The sequence below is a fragment of the Chiloscyllium plagiosum genome, chromosome 4 (assembly GCF_004010195.1).
Source record: "Chiloscyllium plagiosum isolate BGI_BamShark_2017 chromosome 4, ASM401019v2, whole genome shotgun sequence".
NCBI lineage: Eukaryota > Metazoa > Chordata > Chondrichthyes > Orectolobiformes > Hemiscylliidae > Chiloscyllium > Chiloscyllium plagiosum.
Window position 1 is genome coordinate 121,094,961 of NC_057713.1, and position 20,795 is coordinate 121,115,755.

General features: G+C 40.7%; 1 protein-coding gene across 22 annotated transcripts in view; it reads left to right on the forward strand.

Annotated features, from left to right (window-relative positions):
• Positions 1-20,795, forward strand: part of LOC122549365 (band 4.1-like protein 3) — a 288,912-nt gene that overhangs the window by 137,726 nt on the left and 130,391 nt on the right. For all 22 annotated transcript variants that reach the window (XM_043689068.1, XM_043689063.1, XM_043689072.1 and 19 more), the window contains exon 2: positions 17,407-17,592. In XM_043689068.1, coding sequence (XP_043545003.1) covers positions 17,422-17,592 — 171 coding nt within the window. In that variant the 5' untranslated portion in view covers positions 17,407-17,421. The remainder of the gene's footprint in view (positions 1-17,406; positions 17,593-20,795) is intronic.

Genomic DNA, 20,795 nt, shown 5'->3' on the forward strand with positions numbered 1-20,795 from the left:
CTCCTCTAGCTTATCTCTCCACGCTTCAGGCTCTCTGCCTTTATTCCTGATGAAGGGCTTTTGCCCGAAACGTCGATTTCGAAGCTCCTCGGATGCTGCCTGAATTGCTGTGCTCTTCCAGCACCACTGATCCAGAATCTGGTTTCCAGCATCTGCAGTCATTGTTTTTACCTCGAGATCAGTGGGCAGAGAGATCAAAAGGTCATACAAATGGTGTGAGGTGGAGTGTCGTCAGGCTGAATAATAGGTCTCTGCAGGTAATCAAGAGTGTCAGACAATGTGAGTAAAGTGTCAGTAGCTGAATAACAAGCGAAGGGGTGACCTATAATCAGGTTGAATGTGGCAGAGAGATAATTACAAAAAAATTTAAGGTGGTGCTGGAAACACCAAATGACTGGAATAACATAAGAGTCGCGTGCCGAGAGTCTAACCGAAGTAACAAGTAATCCTAAACTGTACAAATTAATTAAGGTAGAGAGATTTGTCGAGGTAATGGTGTTGATCCTCGGCATGTGACTCTTATACCTATAACGTTATTCCAGTCATTTGGTTTGTGTCCAGCACCACCTCTCTTTAATGTTTTGTAATTATCTCTGCCCCATTTAATCGAATTATAAGTCATTCCTTCACTTGTTATTCAGCTGTTGACACTTTACTCTCCGTGTCTGATGCTCATCATCACATGCAGACATTATTATTTGGCCTGTTGACTTCCACTCACACCATTTGTATGATCTTTTGATCTCTCTGCCTATAAATTCTGTGCCTGTGTGTTTTTCTCTCTCACTTCACCTGACGGAGGAGCAGCATTCCAAAAGTTGGTGATTTCAAATAACGTGTCGTCTGACCTTTGACCTGTGGGAATCCAGTTCAGTGTTATAACTGACAGATGTGTTTGTAGTAAGATATTAATATTTAGCTTCAACCTTTTTGTGAATAGTGGTTTGTGTTTGACTAAAATAACCTCCAATAACCTTAGGAGTACAATTTCCTTACTGAAAATAAACTCTTTTTTTTTCTAAACATTTGTAGCTAGCATTCTTTCTGTTTGTCAACCTGGAATTATGATTTGTCTTTCCCTTCACACTGTTTGCTATGAAGTTCTGAATGATCTGTTCTTAACAGAAAGTATGTTCCATCTGATCTAATTGCCAACACAGGAGTTTGGTTAGATGACATAAATGTACGACTTTGTCAAATATAAGTTTGTATTCATATGACATTGTTAAATGTGGAACATGAGACAGCACCCTGCAAGCATTTTAAGAATATTCGTTGCTGCAAAGTTGGGGTTGTGGCAACCATTTAGCAGCCAGTAAGGTTCAACAAACAGGAATGAAATTTATTTTCGTGTTAATTGTGGGCTAAGTATTAGGTAGTGGCAATATTCCGCACCCTAGTCCTCAAAGTAATTTAATGGGATCTCGTGTTTCTATTTTGGAAGGCAGACAAGATTTCATGTCTCATCCAAACAATGTCAACTACAATGAGGTGCCATCTGCCGAAGTATCTGGATAAATGGAACCTGAAACCCCAACTTTCTGTCTTAGTTAGGATTGTTACCACTGAACCAAGGTGTACTACGGAAGTTCTATTTAATTGGTTTAATTGAAATTTCTGTAAAATATCATTTTTATAGTAACAGTGTTGAGCTTTTGTTTTCTAACTTCAGCTGCGAAAGATCTACACATACCTTTGTTCTTCCAGTAATGGATTCTGCCCAAAACATTTCCCCACTCATGGGGCATGGGCGTCACTGGCTGATCCAGCATTTTCTGCCTGTCCCCAGTCACCCTGGAGAGGATGGTGGTGATAAAAGCAAAATGTTAGATATTGTAGGTCACTATCTCGTATTGGCTGTAATTAATGCGATATCTAATTAAGAAGGAAATGTTTTGCGAACAGGTATGTGGCTCAACACTGAAGTTTATTGTCCTGTTAGGTGTAAATGTTTCATTGGTCCCAATACAGAGTACAGCTTTATAGGCATTTGTATGATTCTCCTGCAATGAAATGGATGGCATTTCTCCAATTTTTAAAGTAATATTGCAGTCTCGTTGATCGTGCCATTGGAAGGAGAGTGCATAGTAATTTCCATTTTGTGGCACTGAAGGAAAGATTCAAAACCAACCAATGAGTTACACATCAGCAACAGAGAAATTGAAATTAGGGAACAAAGCAGTAAAGGGCCTACAGCCAAAAAAACGTAAATCAATTCAGCAAAGAAACTAAATTCAATTTTTTCGTAAAGCTATAACTGCACAGGGTACCTAGCAAACAAGATCATTCAGCCCAACAATCCCATGCATGTGGTTTTGTTGCTGTCGAACCTTTTCTTTTTTACTCTTCGCTCATGTGATTGTCTATTTCCCTTAAATATCTTGTGCTGCTTGTTTTAACCACTCCTTATGGTAATAGGTTCCACATTCTCATCCTTCTTTGGGTAAAGTAGTTTCCATTGGTATTATTGGTGACTGGTTGTCAGAATGTAAAAACTGAAAAACTGTTCTTCCAGTTTGACTGCTATGGATGCAGTTTCTAAAAGAAGGTTATTGTCAATTTTGATTATATCACTTAAGTAATTAAGACTCCATATCCTCATGTGCATGTGAAGATATGTTGTCAAATTATGCCTAGTTTCTTTTGCATTTCCATTTAGTATACATTTATAGATGGAATTTCAGTGCAATAGAATTGATTAACATACAGTAGACCACTCTTTCATGGCATTGACCTTTTAAGAAATGGCACACTCTTCCAAAACACTGGTAAAATAATTTCATTATTATTAAAGAGGAAATGATGAAAAGCCATGTCATGTGGTGTCAAATCACATTTGTGCAATTCTGGATTGTGTTCCCCAAACAATTTCACCTTCAGTTTGATAGAAAAACCCACTTCACAAATTTCTTTTGTTCAGTTCTTACATTTGTTTCTCTCACAAGAAATATCTTCTTAATCCAAGATTACATTTGTGTGATAGTTCAGAATTACCTTCTTTTTGGAATTCAATTGAATTAAATTTGCCTTTGTTGACTCATTGCAGTCTGTGTGCATTTGGCTTTACGGCGTAGTTACAGTGTCATTGAGAGTTATTATGGACAAGGGAGAACAATACAATTGTAGTATTGTCATGCGCACAGACCTCTCACTTCAGTAACTTCAAATGTTTAACTGGATAGATTTCTACTAAACGTTTGAAATTCTTCAGCTGTGACTTCTGATTGTCAAGTGGTAAGTGACTTTACTCAGAGTTCTGAGAATTGTCCTTGCTTTGGTTTTGCATCTGTAACTTGATGTTTTAGTTTGATGGCTTTAAACAAATCCTGTAATCAAGTGTATCCATGTATCTCACTTTCCATTTCAAAAATGGGCCCCTAAAAAAAAGTTATATTGCTGATTTCCTTTCCAGCAATGATCCCACGTGGGGGACTGTTTGTCCCTGTAGCTCTAGTACCGAAATTACAAGTGACGAAGCTCAGTAATTCGACAATATCTAAAATGAATGTGTGGAAATGCAGTAATGTTTTCTTTTGCAGCAGATTACTATATTGAGGCACCTTGATTATCTGAGTACCAATTATCCGAAAATCGGATTATCTGAAGGAGATTTTGAGGTCCCGGTAGAAACATTACATCAAAGACGTATTTCCAACAGTGATAATGTCTTTTGTTTACTGATTAAACAGGCACTGTCTCCAAATGACTGACCTCCTGCTCTCTCCCTCTGTCTCTCTTCCTCTCTCTCTCTCTCTCTCTCTCTCTCTTTCCGCCCCACACTCTCTCTTTCCCTGGAGTTCTACAGAGAGGTGTACCCTAACCACACCCCCCCCAAACCAGTTCCCAGGAATACACTCTACAACATTGTCCTGTGCAGGGGAAACGTCAAACCTGTCAAAAATTTGCAGTTAAAAGTTGTGTGTGTGTGCTATTTGCCCCACAAAGGCAGCAGCAGCAGTCTTGTTGGTGTATAGTCCGGCTGCTCTGGAGAGTGGAGGGGTAGCTGTGTTGGGGGCGGGGGCTCGTGCACTTTGTGCTGGGGGTGGGTTTGGACTGGGTTGGGGGGAGGCGGGTGGTGTTGGGGGCGGGGGCTCGTGGGCTTTGAGCTGGGGGTGGGGAGGTGTTGGATGGGGTGGGTGGGTGGGGTCGGGGTGTCGCGCAATAAGTGCAGACTTTAAAACTCCGAGCCCCAGAGGAAAGGCATTTAATTGATTTTTCTGAATAATTGATTATCCGAAAGAAATAGTGCCCGCCCATCTCGTTCAGATAATTAAGTTTTTGCTTTGTAATCCACTGCATTATTGCAGGCTGTTAAAGTGTAGAGTGTTTGCTTTCATTGAGGCCCAAAACAGCTTGGTGGTGTTTGGAAATTATGTTAGCCAATTAGTTGCCATTTCATTGGCCAGCTAGATATTTTCTTAATTTGTTTTTCATGGTATTGGTGGGCAACAGGGAACTGTCAGCTCTCTGCACCATCCCAAGATGACAAAATGTTTGGTAAAAACAGGCAGATGATAGAATTATACAAATATTCTGAGCACCTTTTGCCAATAAAAAGGTTGCTTTGCCTGCTATCTTAAAAGGTTTTTTTTCTAAATGACCCTGTGCATATTTCCTTTTTTTTGTGAAGAATGTTTTGATTGATCCTTTTGGAAGTTCTGCTGGAATTTTTCACGAATGCACTTTGTAGAGTTGATATGGGGAATCGGTGGATGTGGTTTTTTTTGGACTTTTAATAAGGTCCCTTGTAAGGGATTAGCATGTAAAATTAAAGTGTACGGCATTGGGGACAATCTACAGATGTGGATAGAGAACCCTTTGATAGACAGAAAAAAAGGAGTAGGAATGAAAGGGACTTTTCTGAGTGGCAATGACCATTGTGTGCTGCAGGAATCAGTACTTAGACCCCAGATATTCACAATGTATATTCACTATTTAGATGAAAGAACTGTATGTAATATCTCCACGTTTGCAGATGATGCAAATCTGTGTGGGAGGGTGAACTGTGAGGAGGCTGAAGAGATGTTTCAGTGTGATTCAGACAAATTGAGTGGGCAAATGCAGGGCAGATGAGATTTAATGTGGATAAATGTAAGATTATCCATTCTGGTTGCAAAAACACAAAGCTTGGTTATTTAGTTGAATGGCAATAGATTGGGAGAAGGATCAGTGCTTGTACACCAGCTGCTGAAAGTAAATATGAAGGTGTAGCAGGCAATGAAGAAGGCATATGGCCTGTTGGTCTTCATAGTGAGAGGACACAAGTACAGGGATGTCTTGCTACATTTGTACAGGGCCTAGGTTAGATCAGACCTGGAGTACTCTGTACTTGGCATTGATAGAGGGTTGGCTGACTGCCAGAGAAAGGATAGAAGAGTCTTCTACAGGATGGCAGCTGGTAACTAATGGAGTTCCACAGGAGTCTGTGTTGAGACCACAGCTACTCACGTGACCACCCATTATACATATTGCCCATACTTGTTTCACCAACTGAACACCATAAAAAAGATTTTAGAGTATCCAACCTGATCAGGCAGTAACAAAAAGTAACATACATAAAGATGGATGCAGAGTCACTAGGAGCCTTTCAGGGAGAACTGAACGTATGGTGGGTGTGGAGCTGCAGAGGTTGCTAGACCAGAGAGCTCCAGAGTTACAAGTTGTACTATCCTGTAATGTTCCCTGCATGACTGGCCTGCTCAAAATTAAAATTCAGCAACGAAGTTGAGGAGATGACTTGTGAGAAAAATAGGGACTGATCACAAGCCATTTTTCACAGTATATTGTACATCTATATTTATTACATTTTTAAATGTGATGCCCTTGTATCTGCTGCACTATGAATATTGTGGTATGAGATAACTGGTCATGCAGACCAATATATTTAGAACAGAATGACCACTCTTGTCATGCTTGTTTTAAGTGTCTAACCATGAAAATTAAAATATTGGGTCAGCATTTGCTGTCATATGACTTGTATTTGATTAGCCTTACCAACATAGTACAGAGAAGGGTTGCCTCTCAGATGAGAAAGAGTCAGATCTTGTTCACGTAACGACTGAGGTGCTGATGTGTTTGGATTACTTGGACATTACAATTTAACTGGATGATCTCACTACCCTCCATGGATTTTCTATTTTCACCTATTGGACAATTGAATACTCAAGTTAACTTGTTGGGGATCGCCATGCGAAGGAAATAGATTCATTTTAAAAAGTGAAGGGCTTGGCATTGGCATTACTGCTATTGATCAATGGGTTTGAATATTTTCTTCCTGTTCCTGCTGTAAAATAACAAAAACAACAACAACAACAGCCTTTTCTTGTAAAATGAGGCTGCCCAGAAAGATGAACTTTTTGTTTCTGATGAGAAGGTTTTGGACATGCAACATGTGCTATTTGGTGTTGTGGGTTGGCACAAATAGACCAAAGCCAAAGCAGTCCTGACTTAGACCATTTCTGCATCCATCTTTATGTATGTTACTTTTTGTGGATATGAGCTGGGAATTCTGTTTGGATTGCAACACAACTGAATTACACTTGGGATTGATTGGGCTCCATCTAGAACAGATCAGAAATAGCCAGTTTGCATCAGGCTGCAAACAAAGGTTTCCGAAATGCAACATATGGGTGGCACGGTGGCTCAGTGGTTAGCACTGCTGCCTCACAGTGCCAGGGACCGGGGTTCGATTCCTGCCTCGGGTGACTGTCTGTGTGGAGTTTGCACATTCTCCCCTTGTCTGTGTGGGTTTCCTCCGGGTGCTCCGGTTTCTTCCCACAGTCCAAAGATATGCAGGTTAGGTGAATTCGCCGTGTTAAATTGCCCATAGTGTTCAGGGATATGTATTTAGGTGCATTAGTCAGGGGTATATTAAGATAAGATAGTAAGGTAGGGGAATGCGTCTGGTTGGGTTACTCTTTTTGGAGGGTTGGTGCGGAGTTGTTGGGCCGAAGGGTCTGTGTCCATACTGTAGGGATTCCATATATCTATATCTATAACTGAGGGCATTGGTGCTAAGTTTACAGATGGCACAAATATAGGTGGAGGGACTGGTAATTTTGTGGAAGTGGCAGAATACTTGAACAGGCTAGGAGAGTGGGCAACAAAGTGGCAGATGAAATACACTGAGGGAAAGTGAGAGGCTTATGCACTTTAAGAGGAAGAATAGACTATGTTCTAAATAGAGAAAGGCTTCAGAAATCTGAATCATGTAGGGACTGGGGAGGCCTAGTCAGGATTTTTCAAAGGTTTAGCTTACAGGTTCAATTTGCAATTAGGAAGGCTAATGCAATGTTCACATTGATTTTGAGAGAGTTAGAATACAAGAGCAGAGGTGTACTGCTGAGGCTGTATAAGGCTTTGGTCAGACTGCGGATGGAATATTGAGAGCAATTTTGGGCCCCCATATCTAAGGAAGGATGTGCTCCTATTGGAGGGATCCAGAGGAGGTTTACAAGAATGGTCCTGGGGATGAATGGCTTGTTGTGTGAGGAGCAGTGAGGACTCTGGGTTAAAAGGATGAGGAGGAATCTGATCAAAACTTATAAAATACTGAGAGGCCTGAATAGAGTGAAAGTGAAGAAGATGTTTCCATTGGTAAGAAAGTCTAGGACCCTCCTGAGGGCACAGATTCAGAGTGAAGTGACAACCCTTCAGAACTGAGATGAGGAATTTAAGTCCGAGGATGTGAATCTGTGCAATTCATTGCCACAGAAGACTGTGGAGACAAAATCATTGAGTATATTTACGATAGAGGTAGGTAGGTTTTTGATTTGTAAAGGGATGTGAAGAGTTAAGGGGAAAAGACCGGAGAGTGAGGTTGAGAAACCCGTCAGCCATGATCAAACGGCGGAGCAGACTCGGTGGGGGTGGGGTGTGGGAATGGCCTAATTCTGCTCCTATATCTAATGTTCCTTATCTGAGAATGCATGTTCTGGCTATGTAGGGAGTGCAACAAAGATTTGGTAGTAGATTCTTGGGATAGCAGGACTGAGAATGAAGAGACATTAGGTTGGTTAGGTTTGTGTTCAGTGGAGTTTAGAAGAATGGAGTGGTGATCTCATGGATCATATGAAATTCTAACGTGTCTAGACAAAGTAAATGCAGGAAGGAAGTTCCCAATGAGTGGTGAGTCCAGAACTAGGGGGTCACAATCTCAGGATACGGGGTATGCCATTTAGGACTGGGATGAGAAGGAATTTCTTCACCCAGAGAATGGGGTACCTGTTGAATTCTCTGCCACAGAACGTGTTTGAGGCCAAAATATTGAATGTTTTCAGGAAGGAGATTTAGTTTTTGAGGAGTGGGACCATTCAGCGTGGCTGGTTTGGCGTGATCCATTTCGGCGCAGAACTGTTTTGTAGTTATTCAGTAGTAGTTATTAAACTACTATTATTAAAATATATTAAAATAAAACATATTAATATACAAATTATTAAAATAAAATAAAACCTGTTCAAATGCCATCAACAATTTTGTATTTGCCTCATTTCTTTCATTTTTATTTTCTTTTTAGCATTTTTACAGAAGAGGATAAACATTATTTTTCTTTTTATTGCTTTTGTTAATGCTTGTAAGTAAGCCCGAAAAGGAGTAAATAAGAGCTGCGCCGAAATGGGTCGCGCCAAACCGGCTGCGCCGAATGGTCCTACACCCTAGTTTTTGGGACTGCAGGGATAAGAGGGTATGGGAAGAAAGCAGTAGCAGGTTACTGAGTTGGATGAAAAGCACGACAAGCTCAAACGGCTGAATGGCCTACTTTTTGCTACTATTTGCTGTGTGTTCTATGTGTGGTGGTTCATTTCTGCTGTGTTTGCATAGAAGAAAGAAAAAGGCAAGATCTTCTTTGCACTGTGCAATGAGATCATACATTGTATCTTGAAATCTTCCCATGTAGACAAACTGTCCATACTCCTTCCTTGAGCTGCTCCAGCTTTGTCCCTTGTAATAGCCATAATCCAGTGACAATGTGTGTCAGCTGTAGCTCAGTTGGTAGAACTCTCATTTGAGTCAAAAGATTGTGCATTCAAATCCCACACTGGGACTTAAAGACCAAACTGAAGGCTGACACCTGCCCAGTCCTGAGGGAGGTGCTGTCTTTCAGATGGAAAGTTAATTGAGGTCCTGTCTGTCCTCTCAGCTGGACATAAAATTTCCTGTAGCACCACTTTGAACAAGAGCAAGAATGTTATCCCTGGATTGCTGGTGAATACTTATCCCACGGTCGCTGCCTGGGAAGCTTGGTGTGGGGAAACTATTGCAATGTTTCTGACAATGCAACAGTCAGTATGCATCATTGGCAGTCAATATATGCAAGGATGTTGCAAAACATGTCTCAAAAGAACTAACATTTTTTACTTAACTGTTTTGCACATGTAGGTAATTGTTGAAGATGGCCAATTAGTAATTGCGTCACTGTAGTAATGCATGCATTTGTATTAACAGATATTCTAAATTAAAATGTCAGATTTTATTTCTTGCCTAAATGTATTACGCAATCATGATGAAAGTATATCTTCAAACAAAAAGAGCTTGGAAGTAAATGAAGCTGCTGCCTCTTTAAGAAGTTGTATAAAAAAACACATTTATGTAATAATTTGAACAATCGTTTGACCTTGTGATCCTGCTATGCCACTCAATAACATTCTTGTTTATCTGATGGTGGCTGTACCTCTCCTTTTCTACCTTTCACTCTTTTGTCAGTGGGAAGTTTGTCTAGCTCAGCCTGTAGTATGCTCGGTGCCCCCACCCACTTGCTTACAGAAATAGGGAATTCCAAGCACAGATGACACGGTAGAGATTCCTCCTTATCTCTGACTGAAACGGGAGCCGCTTTATTTTCAAACTGTGTCTCCGAGATCTCAAGCTCCCTGCGAGAGAAACATACCCTAAAGCTTCTCCCCTGTCAAGTCTCCTTGGGATCTTTGCTTCAATAAGATCACCTCTTCCATAGAAACCCTACAATAAAAAATAAGCACTACCGTTATGTTTAAAAAAAAAAGCTACAATGTAGAAAGGCCATTCAGCCCACACTGAACTTGTGAAGACCATCCCACCCAGACCCAGACACAGACCCTCACCTTATCCCTGTAACCCTGCATTTTTACCATGCTTAATCCAACTTATCTGCACATCTCTGGACACTAAGGGAAATTTAGCATGGCCAGTCCTTCTCTCCAGCACATGTTTGGACTGTGGGAGGAAACCGGAGCACTCTGAGGAAACCCACACAGACACAGGGAGAACACACAGACGTTGACCTGGGGCTGGAATCGAACCAGGGTCCCTGGTGCTTTGACGCAGCAGTGCCAACCGCTGAGCCACTGTACCACTCATGGCTTTCTACAGAAGTGCATTGAGTGCAGGACCAAGTTGCTCAGCCTTTCCTTCATAAGAGAATTCTTTGTCCCGGAATCAGCCACTTTTATTCAATTCGTGTTGCTCTTGAAAACCTTGTTCAGCAGATGTGGACTTTGTTGGCTCAGCCAGCATGTAACTATTGCCCATCTCGAATTGCCCTGGAGAAGTGATGGTGACCTACCTTGTTGAACCACTGTAGGCCTTGGAACATGGAGACACCCAAAATGCTGTTGGGAAAGGACTCCAAGATGGTCAACGTCATCATATGCATGGGAAGACTACTATCTGCAAGTTCTTATATTGCTATTCCTTCACTACCACTGGATTAAAATGCTGGAACTTCTGAACAGCATTGTGGATTTGTCTGCACCCCTTGGATTGCTCGCCACTACATAACCAGGGCAATTAGCAACATGCAACAGCAACTGGCCTAGCCAGTGACCGCCCATATATAATGAATAATTTTTGTTTATAAAAGTGCTTGCTGTACCTGTATTTTTTTTTCTTGGTTGAGATTCATATATGACCCCTCTATTGTAGCATTCTGCAGTCTCTTCCTATTTAAATAACTTTCATTTTAGCAAATGTAATTCCTGATGAAGGGCTTATGCCCGAAAAGTCGATTCTCCTGCTCCTCGGATGCTGCCAGATCTGATGTCCTTTTCCAGCACTACACTCTCAACTTTGATCTCCAGCATCTGCAGTCCTCATTTTCTCCTAGGTAATCTAGAATTATTTGGCGAGATACTCAGATCGTGGGAGAACATGCAACCCATTGCAATAACAAGTTCAGTTTTTTTTTTAAAACACTCTTTGGAATTTGTTTTTTTATTTTTTGATATGGCTATGTATCAGGGCAGATGAAGTATATTGATTTAGATAACCAGTCTGCAGAATCATTAATTGCAAGGTACTTGTCGTGCACTTTTATTACGTTAATCAAACCAACGCTCTGGGGAAGATCCTTTTCAGTATGGGAAGAGTTTTTGCTATTAATTCCATCATATTTGAATGTTTCAGGACTGCATTCCCTTTGGTTTGCAGTTAATTGAGTTATTCATAGACATCTTTTGGAAAGTGCAGGCAATTTTCTAATTCAGGGACATGATTTCCTTGTTGTGAGTTAAGCGAGACTTAACTAGAGCATGAACGTTATACGGCTGTAGGGAAATCTACTATGGTTATTGCAGAACATTGTTCATAACTGGGTGGTAGCATCAGTTTATGTGCAAGTGCTTCTCTATTCTAGGGAGCTGAATGCTAGATCTGGATGTTAGATGTCAACCTTTTATAGTTAGCTGTGTAAGTAGCAACAAGTTATTTGAAACAGGCAGTAACCTATTTTTAATACAACATTAATTTTAATTCAGCATGGAACTGTAATGCGTACATTATAAATAATGTCATGTAATTAGATTAGATTCTCTACAGTGTGGAAACCGGCCCATCGGCCCAACAAGTCCACACCGATCCTCCAAAGAGTTACCCACCCACACCCATTCCCTCTGACTAATGCACCTAACACTATGGGCAATTTAGCATGGCCAATTCACCTGACCTGCACATCTTTGGACTGTGGGAGGAAACCGGAGCACCCAGAGGAAACCCATGCAGACACTGGGAGAATGTGCAAACTCCACACAGACAGTCACCCGAGGCTGGAATCGAACCTGGGTCCCAGGTGCTGTGAGGCAGCAGTGCTAACCATTGAGCCACCGTGCCGCCCTCTGTGTCCTGCAAATTTGCTGTTTTTAGCAGTAACCTTTCTGTGGTAAGGGACCATCTGTACCTAGAATACACAAATAATAAGGAATGTACTTAGAATTAAGATGAGAAGTCAAGTTTGCATATCATATCAGAATCTAGTTTAACTCCCTACTTTAGGCATAGGGTGAGTAAAAATGATGTACTCATGAAGTTAATAGCTGTAGGCTTTGATTAGCTTCTCCTGCCTGCTGTCATGTTGCCATCTTAACTCAATTCACCTCCTGTGTTTTGCTTAATCAGAGCCAGCAGGCAGGAGAAGTTAATTGGCCATAGGCTCCTCAATTGCCATCTTGGTTGGAGGGCTATCCTGCCACAGCAAGGCACATGATGTTGGAACATGCCAATCCACGCCCACTTCCTGTTCTGCCATTTTACATAGAAGGTTGCTAGAGTGGTGGGGACATGCAAATTCACTCAATGTTTGTTCCAGCTCTTGGGGCACTATGGGATTTAACTGGATGTTGCAGGGTCCTGTGATGGTTTGCCAAAACCTATTTTCCCTAATGCTAGAGTTGTTCGAATAGAGTTTCAATTATTGTCTTTCAGCTTTTAAATTCAACAGAATGAAGGCTGTTGCCTTAATCTTCAGATTAAGTTTGCGCTGATGTGTTCCAGCCTTTATCGGTCATGACGTATGCTTTGATTGTTTCCAAATCATTTCTGAGCAGCAGAATTGAAGTGAGCAGGCTGACTGCTATTTATTACTGAGAGCCTTCTGGGATTCAGGGGGTTACCTGCTGCCCTATCTTCAGATAGCTGTGTGCTTGCTTGCATTGCGCTTGATGCTTCTGTGGCTTTCTTGCCTTGTTTGCTTTCTAGCCAGTTTTCAGGGATCTGGTGAGAGTCTAGACAGACTGGTGCAGCCAAAATAAATGGCAACTGTGCATGGACTACCAGCATATTTGTACTAAAGTAACGACAGGGACCTGCACAGAACAAGTACCTGCAACGAGGCAATGAAATCTGCATCAGCTCTTATTCCAGTCACGGAACATGTTGAAGTAGGTGAAGGCAGCATCTCAGAAGATTTGAGATAGATGCCATCATCAGCAGCCTGAATGTTCAGAAGAGGCTAGCCAGCTTGGCTTCAGGCCACTGCCACTGGATGCTGCATTGCAGATGGTCCGAGATTTGTTCATGCTGTAGTATGAACTGCAGTACTATGAAATTAACATTCATTGCTGCACAGATATGCATGATGGACTTCTCCACATTGATTTGCAGGAAGTTTGTGTTGTCTAATGCTCATGGAAATATTACCTTCACGTAGCATTTTCTTTTTATAGACAATTTAATCAACCTGTTCAGATGTGTTATAATAAAAGAGAGAGTGTTGTACCCAGGCCTTTTTGCTCAAGGGTAGGGTCACTGCCACTGTTCACAAAAGCCTTCCATTTTCTTTTCATGTACTGAGTTTATAAGGTTGCAAGTTCTTGGACCCTGCAGCTGCAGACTTGCTCTTCCATTCTGATCATCGACTATTTGATGCACTGTTGTGTAACCTTTAAATGCATCCAATGGAAGTGGCTTTTGAAATGTGCTGCAGTAGCTGTATCTGTGCTAGAAATTACTGTTGGATTACATAAGCAACACAAATACTAGCTGCTAAGGGCTCCGACTACTTCAGTGTCACCAAGACAAGATAAAGGGCAGCAAGTATTTTTGAGAATGTCAGCTCCATGGTGCTCTTAAATGATTGGGATGTAGGGTTGAGTTTATTTGGCCACCTTTAAAGGTGAGGCCTGGTGTGATGGTGGGTGGTAATGCTGAGGCAGCAGCTGTTCAAACTTCTTTATGTTGTCTCATGTAGCACTCCAGGAATGCTTGGCCTGAAAAGGTCTGTTGAGTTTTAGTTTTGTTTATTTTGAATAGCCTGACCTTGTGGAACAAATAATTCACCAAATGGTGGGTGCAGGGTGGATCCTGTTTCAAGGACCATAAGGATGTTTCTTATTGTGTTATCATAGAAGAGGCACTGATCAGCCTAGGTCTATGCAATTCCTGTGTGACTCACTATTGTATTTCCTTTTAATATCCTGTACTGATTAATGTAAAGTGACCATAATCTTAGTGCATAATAGAGCTACTCTTCATTCTATCCTTGATTACTCAAGATGACACTCTTAATTTTGAAATCCGTCATAAGGTGGGGTCTGCTCTTAGTCTAAATCACCTTGGGTTGGTGGTACAGTGGGGTGGAGCATGGGCTGACTTGAAATGTCTGTTTCACGCTCTGCAAATAGTGGTTTTAAGATGGCCAAGGTAAAATTACCGCCCTGGCATTTCAGCAAAATGAGAAGTAGTTCCGCACCTCATTTTGTTGCATGCAGTTTTTCCAAGGTTGGTGAGCTGAGACAGTAATCAGAGCACGAAACACACACTGAAGGGACAAGGGCCTGACTGAGGGAAAAAGAAAACCGCCATATTTTCCTTGTTTCCAGTGGAAGCTGTGATACTTCAAATGAACTCTGGCTGAGCAATTCTTTGGAGTTGCTTGTACTGTGTTGCTTTTATATTGGCAAGCGTGTGTAAAGGGGGGATTTCTGCTGCACATGTATAAAGTGATGTCAACCTTAATGTTGTATCCCATCTCTCGTGTCTATTTTAGAAGGCAACTCTGCTGATACACAAGTAACTTTTTTTTTTGCGGATTGAATGTGGATCAAGTAAAGAGATCTGAGAATAGAATGTCTGTCTGAATGTGCAGTTTGGAAAGAAATATTGGCAAAAAAATTACCATTTTTAGATATTATGATTGCTTGTTTTAAGTATTATTGGATAATAATTGTACATTGTGTTTCATAGTTGCAATTCAATAGGTTAATACTGGGATTATCTTAGTAGGAGCACTTGAGTTTGTACTCATTGAGGTTTAGGAAGAAATGAGGGGCAACCTTATTGCGACTTAGAAGATTCTAGGGGAATTGACAGGATAGGTGTGAAGGGGCTATGTCCCTTCTGTGGGTAAGTCTAGGACCAGAGGCACAATCACAGAATAAAGGGTCACCCATTTAACATGGAGAGGAGGAGGACATTCTTCGCTGAGGGTAGTGAATCTGTGGAGTTATCTGCCACAGGGGTCTGGAGAGGGTGGGTCATTAGGTGTATTTAAGAGTGAAAGAGGCTTTTTTTTATCAATAATGGCATTGATGGGTTAGGGCGAAAGGCAGGAGAGTGGAATTGATGATAATTAAATCAGTCATGATCTCATTGAATAGAGGAGCAGATATGAGGGGCCAAATGGCTGTCTTCTGCTTTTAAATACTATAAGTTAAAGATTACCTATAATAACTTTAACTTTAAGAAGCTCATGATCCAATATTTACAGGAGGAATTAGATGCTTTAAGCCTGGCACTCATTTATGTACAGGTTGACACAGTATGGCCAAGTATAGCCCCCAAAAAAACTGTTTCCAGTCTTAACCAGCAAGATGAAATGTTGAAGTCACGTTGGCCCTGTTTCTCCAATGATGGATCTGTGGTGATTGCTGCTGACCTTGAAGAAAGCAGACACCAGGATATAACTATGTCTGCTGTGCAGACTTTGTCCTTCCCTGCAATGTTCTGATTTTATTGCAGAGAGCAGGTTAGAAAATTAAAGCCTTCCTTTTACTCTTCACTTTAATATGTGTTTTTTCAGCAAGTGCAACAAATGACTACATTTTGGATTGGAGCTAACAGCAATATAATTAAGCTTTCAAAAATGTATTTTTAAAAATGTTTTTTCATAGTACATAAATTCCACATTCGACAAATATGATGTTACTGTTTTCAGATCAGTGTTTAGTAGTAATTATAAAGTCAAGGTTATTAAAATCCCAATTTTACCTCATTCAAGAGTCGGTTTTTGCAACATGACTAACAGAGGTGCTTGTCAATTCCTGGATTTCTTATGGATTTTAGTTTGCAGGAACTTAGATAGCACTGATTTACTGAAATCAACTTCAGTATTTCCCCACTAACTCTACCCAGGCTGCCAAGGTTGCTATCAGTCTCTGCAGTGATGATGGCAAATGTTGACTGTTTTACTGGCATTGTAGCTGCAGATCTGCATCTTGTGTTAAATTAATTGAGTTTGCTTTTTTTTTATTCTGTATGATATGTGCTGTAACTAATCTCCTTGTTTCTCTCCGTCAATATGTTTAGAGAAAAATTAAATCCCTAGAAAATTCCGGACAAATGATTACTTTCCTTTAGCATATGGCCATCTAGCTTAGTTATTAGCAGACTAGATTGTGAGAATTACACACTGATAATTAAACTTTATCAGTAGATTGGGATCATTTTTGTAAGATTTTATAATCTCTGAATGTTTTTTAAACAAATCAAGGAATTTTTAACATTTTTAACAAACGGTTTGGTATGGCTATAATGCTTGTCGAAAACCGAAAGACTTAATGGATGTTAAACACACACACCAAAAAGGAAAGATTGTGGGAAATTAGAAAGATTGCATGGATGAAAGCATGGGCAGAGGTCTTTTGAAAGCATTTGAAGGAGGTGTTAATAGTTAGGATGGAAGCTCTAGGATCATAGTGACTAAAAGAGGTGGTAACCATGGCAAAACAAAGGGATTTAGAGGAATGGGGAGTTTACTGGAGATTGGAGAATACCACTGAGATATTGGGATTGATAGATCCAGTTTTAAAATTCATTTGCTGTGACTTGGGAGAAGGCAGAGGGAACAGTAAGGAGGGTAGCGGTGATGGGAGTGCAGAATCTTATGGGAAAAGATATGGAACTTATTCTAATGAGTTATGGCTTGTGAAATGGAGTGGACAGTGCAACTAAAGTTTAAGATGCTAATCTTTAACTTGAATAACGATATAGATTGGACAGAGTAGGTGCCATTTTGGAGGTGAAAATGAAGTACTTTCTCCATGGGGTGAGGTGACTAAAGGAATTTGTATTCTTGTCCAGATGTCAGATCAAATTTTTGGTTGGTAGATTCATAATTGGTGAGTCCTTTTGAGAGATATTTTCCGATATCCTGAATTGATATCTACACTAGAACGTCAGCTAAAGTATTTGAAGTTGGTTTTTATTTGCAGCATTTCAGCAGATTGGTTCACAGCAGGAAAGAAAATTGGGTGAAGACAATGCCATTATTTTAAATTGAAGGAATATCATTAGCAAGCTCAGTTAGGGCTGTGCATTGCACTGGTTTTTCTGCATCATTCATGCTCTTCTTACAATCCAACAAGTGAAACAAAACTCTCTGGAATTGTTTTTGTCCCAAACAATTGTAAGCTGACTTTGTCTAACAAATTGGTCTTCCAGGGTTAATTTGCAATCATGACCACGGAACCGGGTTCAGACTCTGAATCAAAGCAGGATCAAGACCAAAAGGAAGCATCTGAAAAGAAAGAGGCGCCAGCAGAACAACAGCAGGCTGTGGAGCGTCAGCAGGAAGACGGAATTGACGGACCCCCAAAAGGAATTGGCAATTCTGAGACTAAGGAGCAGGTATGTCATATTTTTATACATGTTTCTTAGATCAAGTTGGGTAGGGTCATTAAGTCTTGAAAGGTCCGTTATCAAATGACAATGATCCATTCCAAGAGCACTGAGCACAAAATCTCAATCACAGCTAAGGAATTCAAGTCTGGACTGGGTTTAGGGCTGTGAATACAGGCATCACTGTTCTACTAGCTGTTGGAAAGCTGGGATCTTGGTGTCTTGCGTTGGGGAAGTAATAATTTTGGGATAAGAGAAGTGACATCTATAATATAACTTCAGCTGTATTATTGTATAGATAATACAATCTGTGAATGTCTCTGACAGATGCAAATGACTGCATATGAAGTTATTGCAGGCGATGAAACCTTCAGATAAGAATGGCTGCAATTCACTATTAAATGTTGTTTTGTTTCCGAATTTGTAATCCCCATTTATTTTTCAATCATGCATGGGCCATGTTATAAGAAATTAAATATCTTTAATTGATCTTGTATCTCACTGCAGCACCTTCTTGTATTATAAACACTCGCGTCCAAACAGCTAGTGGGATTGTAGATTTCATCCCATTAGTAACATTTGTGGCTTGATTGATGTACACATCCATTAGAGGGATAGCCATCTTTCCAATTGGATGAGGAAATACAAAGATTGGTAGCTGGTTGAAAATCATTAAAGCAAGGAACTGTCTGATAGGAGTGTTTAACTCAGCTGGAAATGAATTTTGCTCAGGCAATCTCTCGTTTTGAGTTTAAAAGAAAATCAAAGCTTATGGAGCACGACTGATTCTTTTAGGTTAGCCTAATTTAAACAAGATTTTAACGTGGTATTGAAGCTTGCATTCATTTAGTTGATCCTACCCTCCTCAAGATTTACCCTTGTCAGTTGCTGTCTCTTCAGTGAAAGCTGCGGTCAAAGACTGTGAGAGTTACAGAGCACTTTGCATCTGGGAAAACCATTGTTATATTTTGAGCGGTCCATGGCAACAAATTGCATTTCCACTACTGAGTGAAGATTTGTACATAAGTGATGACATGTGCAGAGCTCCCTGGATCAGTTCCCAGCTGGCACATTATTAGTATTTGGGGGAGTGTGGAATAAACTGGCTGCACACTTGAATCCTGAAACCCTAGCAGATTTTGCCTTTATAATGTGCTTGATTGGTCCATTGAACAAAATCCTCAAGTTATTCTCCAGGGCAGTGCCAATCTGAGGATGTGAAATGCTTTTTTCACTGGATGGTGGCACTGTTGTTATTGCACTCTGATCAGAATGCTGAATTTAGTTCATTATGAATATTGGGTTACCTCTGAAACTGAAGTCATAACACACGTGGAAGTATCCTAAATCAACCTTCCCCCTCTTTTGGAATTTATCTTATGTCCACTTTCTATCTTGAGACTTGAGGCTCAGGTTAAAACTACATTTGTTCTGAACTGGCTGCAGACGTACAATTCATTTGTGTCATTTCATAGTTCTGCAGACAAAAATCAGCATTTTCAATTAAAATTGTGTTTTTTGGGGGAAATGAATGAGCTAGATAAAAGGAATGCATTGAGTGCGGTGCCTATGAACTTGCGGAAATGTTGAATGAAGTGCCACACAAGCAAGTTCCAAGCTGAGATATACAGACAAAATGTAGCAAATGGAACACAGGTTGGTTAACAAACAGTCAAGGCTTATACGTAGACAATGCATGTTGTTTTGCTTGAAAGAGGGCTGAAATTGATCAAAATCAGATCTATTTTTGTTTGCATGATATTGAATTTGAGTACAATATTGAAATTCACTGACATCACAATAGCATTTGGCAAACACTTTCATCCAGTTTAGAAATATGGCCCAAGAGTGGCAAAATGATTTGGTACAATGCCACAGTTTTTAATATTCATTAAAAGTAGGTGGGCACTGCTGGCTAGGCTACCATTTATTGCCTATCCCTAATTGCCCTTGAGGGTGATGGGTATGGCATTCTTGAAGAGCTTGCGTGTAGGTAAACAAAGTGCTGTTAGGGAGAGCTCCTGGATTTTGACGCAGTGATTGTGAAGAAACATAAGGTTGATTTGTGCTTTAAAGGAGAATTTGCAAACGGTGGTGTTCTTATACATCTACTGCTCTTGTCCTTCCAGCTGGTAAAGGTCACAGATTTGCTGTTGAAGGATTCTTGATACTTGAATGCATCTTGTAGACACTACACACACTATTGCCAAGTGCATCAGTGGTAAATGGAGTGGATGTTTGTAGATGTAGTGCCAGTCAAGCAGGCTGCTTTGTCCTGAGTGGTGTCAAGCTACATGAGTGTTGTTGCAGCTGCCCTTATTCCAGTCGAGTGGGGAGGATTCCATCATACCCCTGACTTTGCCTTATACTGGCTTTGGGGAGTCAGGAGGTGAGTTACTTGCTACATGATTCCTGACTTTTGACTGGCATTTATTTGGCTGGTTTGGTTTCTGGTCAGTGGTCATCCCAGGATGTTGATAGTGGGGGATTCAGTGATGGTAATGCCTTTGAATGCCAAGAGAAAATAGTTAGATTCTCTCGTCTTGATGATGTTCGTTGTCTGGCACTTGTCAGGCACAAATGTTACTTTCCACTTGTCGGTCCAAACATGCATATTGTCCAGGTCTTGTTGCATTTGGACATGGACTGCTTCAGCATCTGAGGACTCCACCTCAGATTGAACATTAAAATCTCTCCCACTGACATGTATCCCAGCTTCTTGCAATTGCTGTTCAATGTAGAGATGCACTGACACATCACGCAGGCGATGGGATCATTGGTATTAATCAGCAGTAGGTTTCTTTGGCCACTTTTGACTTGATTTATGAGACTTCATGGGGTCTTTTGAGGCTGGAATTGCATTCACTGGAGAAAGGTGGGCAAGAAAAATATTAAGGATCGTGGAATGATATGGCAGGGAAGGAAATCTTTTTGACACAGTGCATGTGATGGGTTTGAATTCTAGTTGAGTTAAATGTCTCATTGTTGCTTTACTGATTCTCAGCCAGCTATTGACTCCAGAGTTTCCCTGGCCAAGTTGAACGATTTGCTCCTGCTTGGGTGGTTGCACTAAACTGCCTGGTAGCACTGGAGTGAAGTCAAAAGCCATTTGGTTTTCAATCATTAAATTTACGATAAAGGACAGTGGTGAGGTGGGACATGACACCTCTGAAAAGTACATACCCCTCAGCTTCATCTGCACAATCAATAGT